The 17,979-nt window shown below is 39.9% G+C and overlaps 1 protein-coding gene across 3 annotated transcripts; it reads right to left on the bottom strand.

Moving 5' to 3' along the window:
* RAB23 (RAB23, member RAS oncogene family) lies at positions 1–16,050 on the bottom strand. Of its 3 annotated transcripts, none has more exons than XM_064707522.1 (7): positions 15,888–16,050; positions 13,557–13,758; positions 12,666–12,751; positions 7,370–7,526; positions 5,836–5,918; positions 3,788–3,880; positions 1–2,944 (listed from the first exon to the last, which is right to left on the bottom strand). In XM_064707522.1, the coding sequence occupies exons 2-7, from the start codon at positions 13,709–13,711 to the stop codon at positions 2,805–2,807; spliced, it is 714 nt and encodes a 237-aa protein (XP_064563592.1). In that variant the 5' UTR covers positions 13,712–13,758; positions 15,888–16,050; the 3' UTR covers positions 1–2,804. The 3 variants fall into 3 exon arrangements, with proteins under 3 accessions (XP_064563592.1, XP_064563591.1, XP_064563593.1); XM_064707521.1 differs by having other exon boundaries at positions 15,884–16,049; XM_064707523.1 differs by lacking the exon at positions 15,888–16,050 and adding an exon at positions 15,409–15,712.
* Between the last annotated feature and the right edge of the window lie 1,929 nt (positions 16,051–17,979).

Genomic DNA, 17,979 nt, shown 5'->3' with positions numbered 1-17,979 from the left:
TGCAAAAAGAAGAGCATTTTTATTACCAGCCCTGCACCTGTAGGTTTTGCTAACTAAAACATATGATATTTTAACGAGTACACTTTGAGTGGAGAATGAAGTAATGTTTATAACAAAAATTATATTATATTATATTCATGAGGGACAACACAAGTGCTAAAACATTTAGGGATGTCTCTTCTTCCAAAAGGCAAAAGTTGGTGCCACTGAAGAATGATGTGAATACCTAAGGGTTCCTGCAATATGCAAGTCATCTGGTTTACACCTACACACTAACCCCAGTAGAATAAAGAATCAAAATTTTGAAGCAGCGTACATGCAGGGCACTTCCCAGTAAGATGTTAATCTGAGCAGTTTCCATCACAGTCATGTTAGAGAACAAGCACTGCAAGGTCTCAACAAAGAAAGATCCACTTCAGATTTAGGGTGGGAGTAAAATGAAAACTCACTGTTACCCAATGCTGCAAGTAACTATTCCTACATTAAAGTATATGCACTACATTTCAACATACCTTAAATTTATCAAGTCTGTCAAGTCTCCACCTATGAAACAACTGCTGAGTTGTTAAAAGCAGTAGTTTATAGTGACATACTCTAAATACAAACAATCTAAGTAATTGTACAGTGTGTTACAGTATAACATAAAATAGTACAAATTGTCATTATACATAATAAAGACTTACTTTTCAGTACGCTGTACAAAGTCAAACAAGGTAAAAAAAGATGTTTCAAACACTTTGTGGTTTTGTTTGTTTTTCATGAAAAATGAATAAAACCCCATGAAACTTGTAGACAGACAATGAAATGTAAAAGTTTCCATATTAAAAACAGCTGTCAACATTCTTCATGCATACACTCTCCCCTAAGTTGTGAGGTGGCCCCATGATGTTCAATCATCTTATCCCAAGTACCTTTCTTCTTAAACTGCTAAGACAGATAGGACTTGACTCCATTTATACATACAGTGATTAAATGCACTTGGTAAAAAATAGAGGCCTTAATCCAAGAGAAAACACAGGAAACAAACATTACAGTGAAGAACACACAATTTTGTTGCAATAGCAAAAGGGATGGAGTGCCCTCTTTCTTGCCAGCAACAGGAGATCTCTAACAGCTTGTCAAAGAAACTGTGGTACTCGGTACAAAGCCTCATACAGTAAACATAAAATACAGATTCAGAGATCTTTAGTGTTTGTGCATAACTTGCCACTCACTCCTCTCCCTGCAGACAGTGGGAATAAGAATACATTTCAGTTTTCATACTCATTGACTTAGAAACAAAGTCAGTCAAGCTTCCTACATGAATTCACATAGTGAAAAGTCCTTCCTTCAAAAATATACAGGATCACTCAACCAATTTTCATTCTCATACACCATTTACAAAATTATTAAAACTCTGATTTTTTTTTAAGCAGCAGATTTTGCATTTGTCACTGGCAGACTTGTAGAAATCTTAGAAAGTTAAAATTATATCATACCATACAAAAACATGTAAACAAAATGGATAGTTTTTAAAAGGCATGCATACTTTTGAAGAGGATTATAAAGTGTTCATTTTTGCTAAATAAAAGGTATCTTGCTTAGCATCTTTAAAAGCACCTTAGTGATTTAGGAGCCTTAGCCCAAATAACCTTGAAGTTAGATTTGGGCTCCTAAACATTTACATCAGTTCTGTAGAATTACTGAAGCACTTTGAAAATTTTTTGCCATGTCTCTCATCTTGCAGAATTAGATTTCCTTAACTTTAAATATGAGACAACATTCAAGAATGTCTCCCTAACATAATCAGCTGCAATTTTTTGGATCCCTGTAACTTAGTTTATGGTATCTATGAAAAAATTTCAAATAAGATAAATACTTTGTAACACCACTTTGAAAATTCCTTTTTCATAAGATGACACAGGATACAACAATCAAATCTGAACAAGAACATGATTATATGTTCCTTCTGAATAGCTATTAGTGTTATTTGTTCAACCTGTTAAGACTGAGAAAAACAAACTTACAAAACATCTGTAGCATAGCATTAGGTAAAAAGGAGCATTTTTGGCACCACACATTTTTAAATCTAAGCTTTTAGGCCCGAAGTATAGCAAGTTAAACATACACAGTGGCAGCTTGGAAAGCCTCATTTGAAATGCAACATTTTTAAAGGACAATCAGAAGATGCTATTTGATGATCATTAGCTGATCTCCAAGTAATGTACACATTGGAACCAAGCCTAGATATTCATCCCAAATGTTTACATATATACCTTAGCACACACATATATAATGCAAGGATCTTGCACCCACAGGACTGCCAGAATCCTGGCAGAATATTAATATGGTCAGGCATAAAATGAAGTCGTGTTTTTTTGCTCTTCATTTATCTTGTTAAGTGTCCTGACTAACCAATTCTAATATTTTCTTTGAAATTTAGTTTCAAGGTTGCTACATTACCTTGGGCCATAGAGTTACAGTCCGTACCTATACGTGTAAGTATTATCCTTACATTAAATGTGCTTTGCAATTCAGCAATACCTAGTTCATAGCTCTGTAAGTAATTCCTTGAGGAAGGAAAAGCTCACCTAATCTGTACAAAGTGCACGAGGCAGCCACGGTTCTGTGTGTCACCACCAGGTGTCTCACGGCACACAACAAACCCATGGCGTCAGCGAGTTTATCAAAATCCACCCTCTGTCTAGGAGGCACAAGATTTGCTAAAGCACCGGTAAAAATACCTCTACAGCTGGCTTTGTTCTGTAGTCAATTGCACAACTTCATCCAATTCTCTGAGCTGCTTCATTTCCTCCAAAAGTGGTCTAAGGTATACTGCAGTTGCTAAAAGGACTTCTGTTTTTCTTGGTCCTCTGTTTGTTGGGTTTAAGGTTGATGACATCTCCACCATTAAGAGTGCTAGAATTCTGGTTGGGGTGGCTTCCACCAGTTGTATTAAAAACACCTACAGAATTCAGACAAGAGAAGCATTTGCATTTGTTTACTGCTTGCAGCATAATACATGAACACTTTAGACACAGTACCTGGTAAGGCACAGCAGAGCACCTCAAATGTATGCACTAGCTTTTAAATCTATTTTGAGTAAATTTTGCAGCTAAACTGGAAGTAGAGGCAGTTGCAATTACTAGCCAGGCAGTATTTAAAGCTGGTATGCACCTGTGTAATTGAAGGGCAGCATATGTACTCATCTGTGTATGTGTATGTTACTAACTGCACAAAGTTGTGGTTAGTTGAGTAACATACTCAGAGATGGCGACTTAAAATTCAGAAACTTTGTTGATATAAATGTAAGTAAAAGGCTGGAATAAAAAAGGAGTGCTTTAAGGAAAATAAATTACCTGACTCAGAAAAGCTTTAAAGAAGAACTACAGAAGTTCAGTGTTTTCTTACAGAAGGCAACTTCCAAACACCTTCTGATTACATGCCAGATTCTTTCCCCATGAGTCTTTTAAGTCCACACTGAGATGAGCAATGCTATATAATGGTAATTACATTAAAAAACCCAACAAGCATCCTTCTCAAATCCTTGCACAATCTTGTTTAAATGAATTTAGTAAAAGGGCACTTGCCATGCTTTAGCTAGAAACTTTTGTGCATCAGTTTGGCCATCTTGTAATTTTAAAGAGTCACAAAGTTATTTTGCAGAAAGAGATGATATCCTAAGATAGGGAGGTAATAATTAGACTCTGATTCCCCTTGTATTTATTCCATAAGAAAACAGATGAAACCATAAGCTTTGATGGCACAAAATACTGTTTCTAGGGTTTTTTTTTAATAGTATACATACCAATCTTGTTACTACTTGTATGCACTACTTCTGAATCTTCTGCTGTTTGTTGCTTGAGCTTTTGAAGATATTTATCAGCCAAATACTTAAAAACTGGAAGGTTAAAAAAGAAAAAAGGTATATCACAGAATGCTTAAAGATAATCATCATCATCATCATGATGCCGTTATATTAAAATTCTGCATGGTGACAAAAGTGCATTTCACATCCCAGGTTTAGCTCAAGCTGGTGAGCGATTCTGGGCAAGCCTGTGTGCCTGGGCAGAATCCAGGTCACTCCATGTAGGGGCCTGAGTAAATATATGTATTGTAAATATATGTATGGCAGTAAAAGATCTCTGTATTGTATTGCCCTGATCCCAGTTATTGTAAATGGGCTGCAGTTGTGATGTGCTTAATTGGGCAGCAGCTGTAGCCCGTGGAGGTAGCTGGGATAAAAGGGGGTGAGGCATTCAGAGAGGGCTGGAGAGGAGCCCTGGATGAGAAGTAACAACATCACTACTGTGAAGGGTACAACAACTCCAGTGTCAACCCAGCTCTTACAGATTACAGTACTCTGAAGTCCTGCACAGAAATATCTCAATGCTCTTATATATATATATATTAAAAAAAAAAAAGGCACACACATATTGCCATATGTTTCAATTAATGCAACTTGGAACTTGTTACAGTCATGTATTCAATATACAATTGAATACAATTGTATACAATATACAATACATGTACTCAATATACAATTAATGTAGGAATTTTATATATATATATTGCAAGAAGCATTAGAAAAACAGTAGTCACGTAAAATAAGTCTATTAATAAAACTTGGCAACAAGGTTTTTCTAATTAACTAATACAACCCTCATTTCTATTGGCATATATAAAGTTGACCTAGGAATCTGAAAAAATATACAACTAAAGCAGAATTTTTAGAACCTAGATGTGTTATGATTATTTACATCTGTAATTAAACTCATTTAAAGATGATACAAAAGACTTTTACATTTTCTCTTGCAAATTTTTCCCATGGTGAATGATGTTAATATAGAAGAAACAGGGAGTTTACTAATAATCTTGGCTAATTAAACAAGAATATATTATTAGGGAGTCTAGTACATGATTATTCAAACCCAGTCCACAAAAGACAGAGACTCAAAATTTTAACACTACTCTTATGAAATTAAGTACATTAAAAGTGGTACTTAGGAACTAATCAAATATCACCAGTAGACAAAACACTACAAGAGATGCAATCTTTTAATGTACTTTATCTAAATAGGACTAAAATATAAAATAATTGTTTCTATAAATTGCTTATTAACTATTAAAATTACAAAATAATGCTCAACAGTTTTTTATGTTGCAATAATTGAGCTTCTACTATGTGTATTTGTTTTAAAAGCTCGTGCTTACTGCCAGTCATTAGGACTGAGGAGCCGTAACACACTGGCACTTGTGAGCCTCGCAGCTGTGTCTGTTAGTGGAAGAGAAAGATGTGCACACAGAAATGGGCCTAACCCACTGAACACAGGTAGTTTTAGCTGTGTTTAAGGCACGCTGCTATGGAATATAAAGAGGGCTGCCACCGTCATGCAAGGATGTGTAAGAGCCAGCTGGCTCTAACCCGGGGGGATGCTCAGGCTGCAGCAGCGGGCAGGACGGGACACGACCCCCGCGGCACCGCCTGCCTTCGCTCACCTTCAGCTCTCCCTTCACCCACTCCCCTCCGGCACCGCCTACCTTCGCTCACGTTCCTCCCTTCACCCACACCCCCTCCCGCAGCACCGCCTACCTTCGCTCACGTTCCTTCCCTCACCCACACGCCCCTCGCAGCACCGCCTACCTTCGCTCACGTTCCTTCCCTCACCCACACCCCTTCCCGCAGCACCGCCTACCTTCGCTCACGTTCCTTCCCTCACCCACACCCCTTCCCGCAGCACCGCCTACCTTCGCTCACGTTCAGGTGTTCCCCCACCCACACCCCGTCCAGCAGCACCGCCTACCTTCGCTCACGTTCCTTCCCTCACCCACACCCCTTCCCGCAGCACCGCCTACCTTCGCTCACGTTCAGGTCTTCCTTCACCGACGCTCGGTAGAACCGCACCTTCAGCTTCTTTGCCAGCGCTTCTGCCTCCTCACTGCACAACACAAGACGGCTTTGTAAGGCCTTACTTGGCTCATTCCTCAGCATTTATTCTTATCAACAAAATGCTTTGCTTTAAGTTAAACATGGCAAAGTGGGTTGAGAAATTCAAGACAGTCAAAAAATACCTAATCCTTAATTTCTTTACACTATCTCCACTCTAAAAAGAAGGTATTTTACATGCAGTGTCTTTATGACTCAAAGGAATTCTGTCCAGTATTTACTGACTTCATTACATAAAACTTCCCAGGGGTTCAAAGAAGTGTGTCAGTGAAACCAAAAGGAAGGAGGCTGTAAGTAACAGCACTATCACTGCAAACTCTAAACAACAACAAAAATTAATCCTTAAGCATATCTTAATGAAGCAGTATGCTATGCAATCAGATGAGTGCACAGATGAAATCAAGAATTACTTTCTTCTGTGAAGTGAAAAAGAACTTATATTAAAGAAACTTATGAATACTTCCCTAAGGAAAATCAAATCATCAGAAAGATTATGTTACTGAGGCTGACAGAGTATTCTGAGAACCAAACCTAAGTGACATACCATGAATAAAGGAGGAGTTCAAATGCAATTTTGCTTTTCCTTTGAAAAATCCTCAGAATTCTTTGCAGAAGAAGTAGAAGCTGATTTATGCCATCAATGATAGCAAACAGACAACAAAGAAAGCCAGTGCAGGAAACAACAAAAAAAAGAAGAAATATTTAAATCTCTCAGGAAGATGATAGAAATTGAAAAAGTGGAGAATGATCAACTTGATCATGCACTATTTTCTACATGAAATGCTGTGATAAATAAACACATTTGTTAAGCTGATTTTAGGACAAGAATGAAATTGGTCCACACACACAAGGGCAGAATGAATTGACAATAAAATCTGTAAAGAAAAATACAGCAAGGAAGATTCAGCACCATGCAGTCTGAGAATATTACCACATATATATTTCTACAGAGTCACAATGTTTTGATAAAAATGAATAATAAAAAACAAATTAAAGAAAGCAAAGAATATTAGCAAGCATTTACTAGCTGAACAGACAATGTGCCTTCCATGGTGCACAGCACAGTTTAAAGGTAACTGAAATTTAACAGGAGAGAAAATCTATAGTTTTAGATTTTTAGGGAAAAAAAAAAGGGTGGGAATCATACTATGCCAGAACCAATCTTTTTATGTCTTTCCTCTATTACTTTTGGCTTCAGGATGCAGCATGAAATAAACAGAAAGCTCCTAGCTTTGCAGCACATCTGCCCAAGTGTGACTGTCTACAGTCATGCAGCAACACCCACCCCGTGTGCTTCTAGGGCATGTCTAGATGCAGGACACAGGTGGGACCACCCAGATACTTTAACTCTTCACCAGAAACTCTCACTGACTTCTTTTTTTAAAACTTGTGAATACAGGAGGCACCTATTGATCTTTAAAAGTAGTACAATAGAACTCCTACTTCTTTATGCAAGAGTCATCAAGAAGATCAATCTTATTCTGCACAAGAACTGTGGGAATGTCTCCAACTTCAGTCACAACTTTTTGCTTCCAGGTAGGGATTGCTTTGAAGGACTCTCTGTCAGTTGTCGAAAACACAAGAACACAAGCCTGGGCTCCTAGAAATATACAAATAAATTACAAATACAAATACACCCAAATTAGCCAATAAACAATAGAAAAAAATTGTAATTATTTAAAATATGAGGGATTTTTAAAATTTTTCCCACAAACATGCACTTTTACTACCAGCTTGTGTCAAACCACTGGTCATAGATTGCCTAAATGAAAATTCATTGCCATATTACTTTGGTCATTACAGCCATCTTTCTGATGACTATGGGTCTGTTACCTTTAAGGCTAATTCCAGCATATTGAATGTATGCAGGGGAAAGGAACAGAAGGAGGTCTGGGAAAGCTGGAAAAGGGGAAGGGGAGATTCATTTATTGCTGTTTTACGGATAGATTAATGGAGGCCAGAAGGCAGATTTTTTCCTGTATGCAGCATCTGCAAAGCACATTTCACATTATTCTTTGTGGTACAGTAATCTGGATTCTGAAAAGCAGAAAACTTTAAAACGTTTTCAGATGAAGTTGTGACTATTTCAAGTAAATTGTTAGTACTTTTTGGGGGAAAAGAAATGTGCTTCTAATTAATACTATCAGATAGTCTAATAATTCTATCAGAGCACTACGATAAATTATACAAAACCCTTTGTTGCAGTTTTGTAAATAAACAACAGTTAAACTTCATGGATACTGAGAAGGTACCTCCACAGCTGAAATATTAGTGTGTAGTCTTCTGACTGTCCAGTAGCCCTTTGTTATTCTTCAGAAACTGCTTTTCTTTGCACACTTCATTATTTATATGCCTTCAATGTGCTAGTTACTTAGTAACAGAGTAAGAAAGGAATAGATAGCCAGTGTTTTTGAGACTCTAGCATAATCTTGTGATGAACATCTCCCATTGATGTCATACAGCATGAAAAATTTTTCATCAGTATGAATTTTATTTCTGAGTTTCATGAAGTTTCCCTCATTCCTGTACTCTGTTTATCTTTCTATTTCTCTAGCACAAAGCACACAGAGTCTCTTACTAGGTTTGCTGTTATTTAGCTTTTTAAAAGCCAAGTTCAGAGTCTATTTCCAGAAAGATTTCCTATGCTATTTTGCTCTTTAACATTCCTCCATATGCATATTAAGACTCTTCTGGTATGGTTTTAGACAAAACAGTAAGAACTGCCCTAAGAACTTCAACTGAAGCTCTACCTGTAAAAAAGCAGCAATGCAGCCTTCCATAATGTCTGCTATTATTTGTGTTGTCAAACTGTTTGTTTTCCCTACTGTCCACACTGTACTCTAACATATGCAATTATTCTGATGCAATTCCTGCCACAAAGGTGTAAAATACATTATTCCTTCCAAAGCAGGTTAGTTTGCATTTGCCTATTATCTGACATAGTAGCATAATGGAGATGAGAGCATTTATTAAAATACTCCCACCATCTGTAAACATCACTTTGTTCAGTTTCAAGACCAAGAAATCCTTTGTGAAGTTTCCAAACTAAGACACCTTCACTTCATCTTTCTCCTTCCACCCATTCCTTCTGAATGCTACCACAAGTAACAGTAGGTTTAGAGGGAAAAGCCCTGGCATGTGGTAGGTAAAGAGAAGGTAGCACACTACATCAGACTTTATTCAGTTTACATATAGTACAGGTAGAATGCAGTGGCCAAGGCCAGTAAAAATACCTCAGCTTGCCCATATTCATTTCAAAAGGAAATTATATGACAGGCTTTAATAAAGAGTCAAACTGAAATATTTTTGAGGACCTTCAAGATTATTACAACAAACAACAGTAAAACAAAGTGTCATCAACAAAGAGAAATTCTATACACTTGTGTTATTGTGTATTTCCAAACATCTGCAAAAGTTTTCAATCACTGGATCATAAATATCAGACTTAACTAATCCAATAACTCTGTAAGATGCTTATTTAAGAAGACAAAAGCAGTTTTTCTTCTCAGGTTCAATGCAAAACTGCATCAACTGTGATCCTTCTGAAGTGTGCTTCAGTATGGTGCAGAAGTTAGTATGGCAACAGAGTTCAACAGAAGACACTGCAGAGCAGAGATTTTAATATGCAAATTCTTTTCATCTTCAAGAAATCTGCTAAATACTCAGTAATTTTACTGAAAACATAAACAATTTAAGAAATTATATTATCCATCTAAGAGTTCTAAGGAGGAAAAAAATAGACAAACCTTAGAATTTAACCATAGAAACACCTTTTTATGCAGGCACTGACAGTATTCAAGAGTGAGTACCATTACTATGTCAGTCACCCACTGCTAATGCAGTCATACACCACCTCTGTCATACAACAGATTATGTACAACAGGCACCAGCAGCAAAGGCTCAGGACCGTGTCAGACAGGAACATAACAGCTCAGGATGTTCTCAATGAATATTTTAAATTAAAGCTCCTTTGTAAGAAGCTGTTCCAAAAAGCTACTTTAAAGTACTGAAGAAAATGACATTGTGTGCAATTACTGCATTGATAATTCCTCCATATTTTAAAATGCTTCAACTGCCTGCAGAATCACTGACATAATATTTATACCTAGAGCAATTCAGAAAAGAATTTAGAGACTAGTGCTACTTAATTCAAGTAAAGCACGAGCTTGTCAGCTGAATTTGCCTCAGCAGACTATCCTATCTGCATAGACTACACATTTTTTTCCTTTCATAAAAGTACAAAGCCTTTGTAATAGAAAGTGTAAGGAAATTCCTTGCCATGAGAGGACTCTCACAGGCTTTATACCTGACCCTACTCATTTCACTCAGTACTTTGCCTCAGCTATCCAAGCTACAACAGAAAGCACATATTCCCTATAAAACTGGTGGTGACTTGTTCAATCTCACACTGAGATCAAAATCCAGTATTATCATCCAGAAATTCTTGTTTACTGCTGATGTTTTAACTTCTGTGGATCCTGCCTGTCTTTGACAGAACAGACTCAGCAGGATTTAATGTCTCCTTGACAGTACCTAAAATAACTGTACTAGGGTCTTCCATTATCATGTTTACTACAGACAAATTAACAAATGCAAATGAAAGCAATCCTATGAAGGCTTGATTATGAAGAATGAACTATTTTGCAACAAAATGAGGATCCTGACAATTTGACTAATTAGCAACTGAGTAACACACTAATGAGCAAGATGTCTGTCTTCCATCAAAAACCTAGCAAGGATATTCGAGATACACCAGTGGTAGTACAAGGAAGAAGATACATGCACGAAGAAATGATCAAATACTGCTTTGAGAAACATTTGACTTCAATCACATAGAAACTGCTGAGAAGAACCATGGGACAATACAAAAAATAAATTATTAAATATATACAGCGCTTCCTTCAGCTCTGAATTTAGGCTGCTGTACTCCTTGCACTGTGTGACTGTGGGCATGCAACTGCACTGGCTGCACACACTTGCCTGCATGTAGGAAACCACACAACAAATCCAGTGTCAGCTCCAATGCTCTTTCTCTGCAAGGCTGAATGAATTTGGTCCCTGGACAAGAAACACTCAGACAGGTTCTGAAGCATTCCTGTGTGAGCACTGAGGAACTGACAATACACAGTGTCCCAGGGGAGTACATAAGCCCCAGTGCAATGATAGTGGGACAGTGACCTATGGGAGGGACAAATCTTAAATTAACATCCTGCATCTATCTGACCTAACTTAGAGGTGCCCTCCCCTTATTAACAATAAAAGCCTGGCATTTCCAAAGTAAGCTTGACTTTTTCTTCTATAATAGTGTGATTGCTGAGGCTAGACCAAAACTGCACTCCAGGCTCATCCAATTTCCCTCATCCTTCATGAGTCAAACTCTAGTGTAGAGCAGTCTCTGCATCTGACACCTTGAACTATTTATTGCATACCCATCATGCTGCTACAATGTGAACAGGCTGATTGTGCTGAAGAACTTCTGTACAAAGAACTCCAAGCAGAGATCTAACAGCACTACGCTGGGCTTGAGTCATAACCGGGATTTCAAGGTATTAATGCAAATTTTTTATTTTGTTTTTAAACCAGCAGGTTGCTTGTTGTAAGTGAGGCCAGTAGATGTAGTCCTGAGTTCTTCTCAGCGCTCCATATTCTAACCTATCAGTCCCAGTAATTAGGAGAAAAGGTCTTTGGCTTGAAACAACTGGGGAGAGCAAAGCACACAAGAGGAACAAAGGCCAGGACAGTGAAAAGGAAGCTCCAAGAGAATCAACTACTACCATGCAAAATTCGTATGCTCAACTTGCCAGCTGTAAATTATTTATATCCACATGACAAAAGAAAACCTTTCTCTAAGGAAATAGTAATCATCAATCACAGGCAACAACAGGAAGCATTACCAAAAAACCCCACCAATTAGCAAATTGATTATGAAACAAAACGATCATAAGACTGTAACACCCTGAAACAGCCTGGCATAATCATTACTTTATCTCCAAATGAGATCATTTTATACCATAGCAGTATATTTTCCCCCATCTCAGGTAATTAATTTGCAAGAACTGAACAGTGGAATCTTTGCCAAATCATTTGTATCTCTCCCATTAAAAGAAAAACAAACAAACAAAGAGATCTATTTACAGAACCATTGTTAAATTATAAGCAAAGAAAGCTAAAGTACACAATTTGTAACAGGTTAAATAGATAAGCTGCCTTTACACAAATAATACAGTTTATTTGATGAAGTAAATACACTTTTGTTACTGCTCTTTAATGTATTTGAGGCACACTGCACTAGCAAAAGAACTCTTGTGCCCTGTAAACTGTCTTTCCAGGATGACTGGTGGATTTCCCCCCCTTGGATTAATTACTATGTGCCTCATCCACAGTTTTTGGAATATTTACAAATGTGTGTCTCACAGAAGTAATGAAACACTTTTAGAGGGATAATACACATTTGCATCTGATGGTTTGAATATCTACACTCTGTCCAGTTTCTGTGCAGACATTTGTCTCATTTCATTCAATGTTTTCTAAAGGGCACTACTGCATAAAGTGGACATAATTAAGACAAGGAACTTGCACAAAGAGAAAATATACTTAAGAATTGAAAAAGCTGAACTAAGCATGCTTTGCACACACACATGAAATAACTAAAATTCTTAATACAAGGATATGAAAATATTTTAGAGATGTGCCGACCAAGAAAACCCCAACTACCAAACAACAAACATGGTATTTTCACCTCTGTAGTAGGCCTTAGTTATTGCATCAAATTCCTCTTGACCTGCAGTGTCCCATAACATTAGCCTGACATCTTCACCATTAACTCTGAAATAAACAAGACAGTTTTGTCATCAATACAGTAACAGGAACAAATCAAAGCAAATGTCATGGAAATACTTCTGTTTCTACACTATAGGAGTAATCCAAATAAAATTTAACTGGATTTAAACATAATGTAACTTATAATTAATATTAATTCACCTTCATAACATACTATGGCAATAGTCCCTCAACTACATTATATCCTCTTTACAGACAATCTGTATTATATTTTCCTCTTCCTCTACATTTCCCTCTACAGTGAAAAATAAGATAGACATCAAAACAAAACTTAGGTGCCTGAGGAATGGTGCTTTTGCCTTTTTCATCAGCTTGCAGAACTTATAGAATTTTCTTACTTCTCATTATCATACGATTTTCCACTTTACCAACATAATAGGGTTGGTATAAACCTGCTTATACTGCATAAAGACACTCATTTTTCCCAGTAGTTTTTTTCTACATTGGCTAACAAATTTGTGTAATTTTTTTATCATAAGCAGTTTTACTTCTTCACAAGAAATCATTAAAAAAATTTTAAAATAATCAGCTGGTGGTAGAATACAAAGCAAACTTGTCAAGGAGCCTGGCATGCCAGATATTCCAGATTTTATTTATAATTTTAAATTTTGGATGGAGAATAAAGGATATAACTTTAGCCCATAGTGCAAGAGAGAAAACAACTCCTTTTAGTGTGCTTCAGAAACAGCAGGCTTTGTTTCCAAGCCTTCATATATTTTAGGATTACAACAGAAAAAAGAAATAGAGAGAGAGGTAAAAATCAGTAGTATGTCATCTGTTTAATACATACTGGATCTGTCTTTCCAGGAAATCTACACCAATAGTTTTCTTGTAGTCTTTTGTAAAAATCCCTTTGCAATATCGCTGAATCATACTGGACTTCCCAACAGCTCCATTTCCTACTACTACCACCTTGATGGCCACCTCCATATCTTCTTCCAACATCTTTGCGTCTCAGGTGACTCTCTGGTTTATTCAGGAAACTACTGATTCTGTCAACAAAGTAAATAGCTATTATGTTCATCAAAATGCTGTGAATAGAAAGCAAGAGGCAAGATGATCACACAGATTAGGGTGCATATAGATAGTACAATTTCTTTCTTTGTCACAGATTGCTTAAGTGACCTCCGGCAAGTTATTTAACTAGCTTTGCTTTGACACTTACAAATTGAAAATTAATAAAAATTAGAAGTAGAGAATAATTTATTTGGCTTAATGCAAAGATATTTCACTGATGTTTTGGTGGCTTTTTTTCTTAGTGAGGAAGAAATGGAGGCACTGAACTACAAAATCACAGAATTGTTAATGTTGGAAAAGACCTCAAAGATCAGCAAGTCCAATCATTAACCCAACACTGCCAAGTGCTAAACCGTGTCTGTAAGTGCCACAAATACCTCCAGAGATGGTGATGTTGTCTCACTGCCCCAAGCAGCACTTTGCAATGCTTGACAATCCTTTCAGTGAAGAATTTTTTCTAATATCCATCCTAAAACTCCCCTGGCACAACTTGAGGCCATTTCCTCTTGTCCCATCGCTTGTTACTTGCAGATGAGACCAAACCCCACCTTGCTACAATCTCCTTTCAGGCGGTTGTAGAAAGCAGTAACATTTCCCCTGAGCTTCCTTTTCTCCAGGCTAAATGACCTCAGCTCCCTCAGCCATTTTTCATTAGACTTGTGTTCTAGACCCTTCCCCTCACTGCTCTTGTCTGGACACTCTCCAGCCCCTCAATTTCCTTCTTGCAGTGAGGGGCCCAGAACTGCACTCAGGATTTTGAGGTGTGGCTTCATCAGTGCTGAGTACAAGGGGACAATCCCTGCCCTGTTCCTGCTGGCCACACTATTGCTGATACAGGCCAGGATGCCATTGGCCTTATTGGCCACTGGGCACACACTGGCTCATGCTCAGCTGCTGCTGACCAGCACACCCAGGCCATTTCCCACTGGGCCCCATTCCAGCCACTCTATCCCCAGTAGCTTTGCATGGGGTTGTTGTGACCCAAGTGTAGGAGCTGGCACTTGGTCCTGTTTCATCTCACACCTGGCCTTGGACCACCAATCCAATCTGTCCAGATGCCTCTGCAGAGCCTTCCTGCCCTTCAGCAGACCAACACTCCCACCCAGCTTGGTGTCACCTCCGAACTGACAGGGTGAACATGATCGCTTCATCAAGATCACTGGTACAGTTATTTAACAGGACTGGCACAAACACCAAGCCCTGGGGAACACCACCAGCAACCAGCTGCCACATGGATTTAATTCTACTCACCACCACTCTCTGGACCTCCATCCCTCAAATGCATGCCTCCCTCAAACTTTTCTCTAGGGAGCCTGGTTTTATCCCTTTTCCCTTTCACATCTAGTCTAAGACTACTTGAGTGAGTCCTACTAACTCTTGTAAAGAGTTGGTAGCAGTATGGTTGTTGTGTAGACTGATCCCCCACCACCAAAAAATCAAAATTCTGCCTATAACACCAGGCTCTTCCTATTTCATTCCCTGTGATTGGAAAGCCAGAAAAGAACACTGCTTGTGTTCCCGCTCCCTTAACCAGCTGCTCCAAGGCTCTGAAGTCTCTCTTGACCGCCCTCGGACTTGCTGCAACTTTACCACTGCCCACCTGATAAAAGCTAAGTTTCCCTCACGTTTTGCCGTGCCGGGATATCATCACAGCAACATTTTACAGCTGCAAATTTCCTCCCAAGAATCAGATCACGCTGCTTTGGAACGAGGGGAAGATACTCCCGTTTTAAAGGCTCTGCCCATCACCACGCTCACACCCGTGCTGGCAGGGCGCGGCTATCGGATCCCTTGGCTCGGCTCGCTCGGACAGATGATGTTTCCTGCCGACATTAGCAGGAACACACCCGGCTACCCGGAGCTCGGCAAGCCCCGCTAGCACCGGGAAGCCGCATGGCCGTTTTGGGCGAGAACAGAGGCAGCCCCCCACGAGTCTCCCCACAGGGATCCATCCCACCGGCACCTCCCGGCTCTGCCCGAGGGGCCACGCCGAGGGTGGAGGCTCGGCCGCCCCGGCCCCTGCCGCGGCCCCGGCCCCGCTCCCGCCCATGGTCCGGGGCGCCCTGGCTCCGATCCCCGCCCGCCCGCGGCCCCACTCACCAACCCCTCACGGAGCGGGCGGCGCTCCCTCCGAGGGCACGACGGTGCAGGGGCGCAGGGAAGAGGAGACGGAGGGGAGGGAGAGGAAACCGCTCGCTGGGGCCGACCCAACCCGGACGCACATCCCGGCTCCCCCGGCCGGAAGCGCCGTCAGGAGCGGGGGCGCCGCTCGAGGAGGCGCCTGCCCGCTGCCCGGAGCCGCGGCCGACCCCGCCGTGAGCGCTGCCCGGAGCCGCGCCCGGGGCTGGGCTGCCGTCCCTGTGCCCCCAGTCGGGCTTGAGGCGAGGGAAAAGTTGCTTTTTAGGGGTTTCCGTCTGGGTTCCTGAGGAAAGATCCGGACATGGGTGATCTATTCCTTGCCTACGGGTGCCTTCATCCCTCGTCCACTCCCTATACGTCGGCATTCCTCACCACATCCTCCAGGGAAAACAAACCCGTGTGATCAGCCACGGGTTTTCCTTAGGCTACTTCGGAAAGCAGTTGCCCTCCTGTGTGTGCCCTCCTGTGGCACCCTTTGTTTTTTAACCAAACTGTGCCCATCGCCGTGGTCTGCTAGCTCCCGGGTTGTATAGTTAACAGGATACGTTTTGGCATAACTATAGACGTGGTAGTCTTAAAAATCTGAATTTTTACCTTACTTAACCCCTTATTTTTGTTTTTTGGCTGGCTGGTTTTCTAAGTTAAACTGCTGAAGGAAGTCCACTCCCTTAAATCCCCTTCCCACACTGCAGAGCGCATTCCTGGCTGGGGTGGTTGCTCTTGGTGCCCCCGGGCCTCCTGCTACTCAAAGGTGGCCAAGTAACACTCAGATATTGCCAAGTGTGGTTGATGAAGTCGGCTTTCCACAACAGAGAGGTCTCTGTGCCTGTCTTGTGCTTCCCAAGGCAACAGCTTTGTTCTAGCATCAGTTAGGTCCCTAAATAAATACTTTTTGGATTAGACCATTGTGCAGTTACATCCCAAAGGAATAGTAAGATTTTATGCATGATTTCCATTTTAAAATTTATATGTTCATTTTGCTAATGCTAATAGTCTCAGAGTCTGTCTGATGCCAGGGCTTCTCTGTTCCAAAAGGCCTTGAATTGGAGACCCTTCACATTAAGAGAAATTTGTTACCTGCCTAATACCAAAGTAATATTTTGGAAGTGTGCCTTATTATACTTCCCTGTGTTCATCATGGGAGACGTTAGGGTGTGGCTGAGATTCATCTCACCTAATGCCTACATTGTAAACACTTCTATGGTATGGTGCACTTTCAGAATCAGGAAAAGAAAGCATATGCATGTGGATCCCTGTAGCTAGGCAGGTAATATATTTGCCTAGTTGCCATGTTTGTACTACTTCAAAAATTTTTCAGGCACTAGAATAATTCATAATTGTCACATTAGTAAAAGTGGGAAAATCAGTTTCTTGTACAGTGAGTCATGTCCAAACTGTTGTTGAAGTAAGTTAATGTCTTATGTAAGACTGATATAAGCTTATTTTAAGCATACTCTATTAGGTAGAAGGTGTACATTTACTGTATTGTGTGGTCAACATCTTATTTTTGGAAGCACTAGTTCTCTGCATTATAAGCCTTGCATTCAGATGGCTGTCTTTGGAGGCACTTGCTGATGGAAAGCAGTTTAACTGTGGAACACCATGTTATGGGCTTTTATCCCAGATACCTTTGTAAGTATATTTACAAAACCAAATAGAATCTGTTCTATGAAAATAGACCGCCCTCTTTACACAAACATCAGTAAAGCTGTTTAAGTAGAAATGAAGATGGCAGAAAAAGATGCTCTCCAAGAGTGAAGCTGGATATTTTGCATTTGAGCAATCAGAAAACTCTCAGGCATAACTGTGGAAAAAACCATCACAAGGATAATAGGTGAATTTGCTTAGAAATCTATAGAATTTTCCTTTCATTCTCACAGAATTAAACTGAATAAATCTGCGGCACCCCCCCATACAGTCTTAGTGCTGAGCCTCTCCTGTGGGGTGAGGGTGCAGTGGCCTCGCTGGATTATGGTGTCTCGTTGGAGCTGCTGGAGCAGGGACTCAAAAGCCACAGGGGGGACTTGTTGATATTTTGCTTGGAAACCTGAAGTGTG

This window comes from Zonotrichia leucophrys, chromosome 3 (assembly GCF_028769735.1).
Source record: "Zonotrichia leucophrys gambelii isolate GWCS_2022_RI chromosome 3, RI_Zleu_2.0, whole genome shotgun sequence".
Lineage (NCBI taxonomy): Eukaryota > Metazoa > Chordata > Aves > Passeriformes > Passerellidae > Zonotrichia > Zonotrichia leucophrys.
The sequence above is the reverse complement of the archived record's forward strand: the minus strand, read 5'-3'. Positions and strand labels throughout refer to the sequence as shown.

Excerpts from the sequence above, each read along its gene's own strand:
- RAB23 (XM_064707522.1), bottom strand. The coding sequence starts at position 13,711 with ATGTTGGAAGAAGATATGGAGGTGGCCATCAAGGTGGTAGTAGTAGGA. Across the intron at positions 12,752-13,556 it reads TTCCTGGAAAGACAGATCCA|AGTTAATGGTGAAGATGTCA; the intron begins GTATGTATTAAA and ends TGTTTATTTCAG. Across the intron at positions 2,945-3,787 it reads TACAAGTAGTAACAAGATTG|GTGTTTTTAATACAACTGGT; the intron begins GTATGTATACTA and ends TGAATTCTGTAG.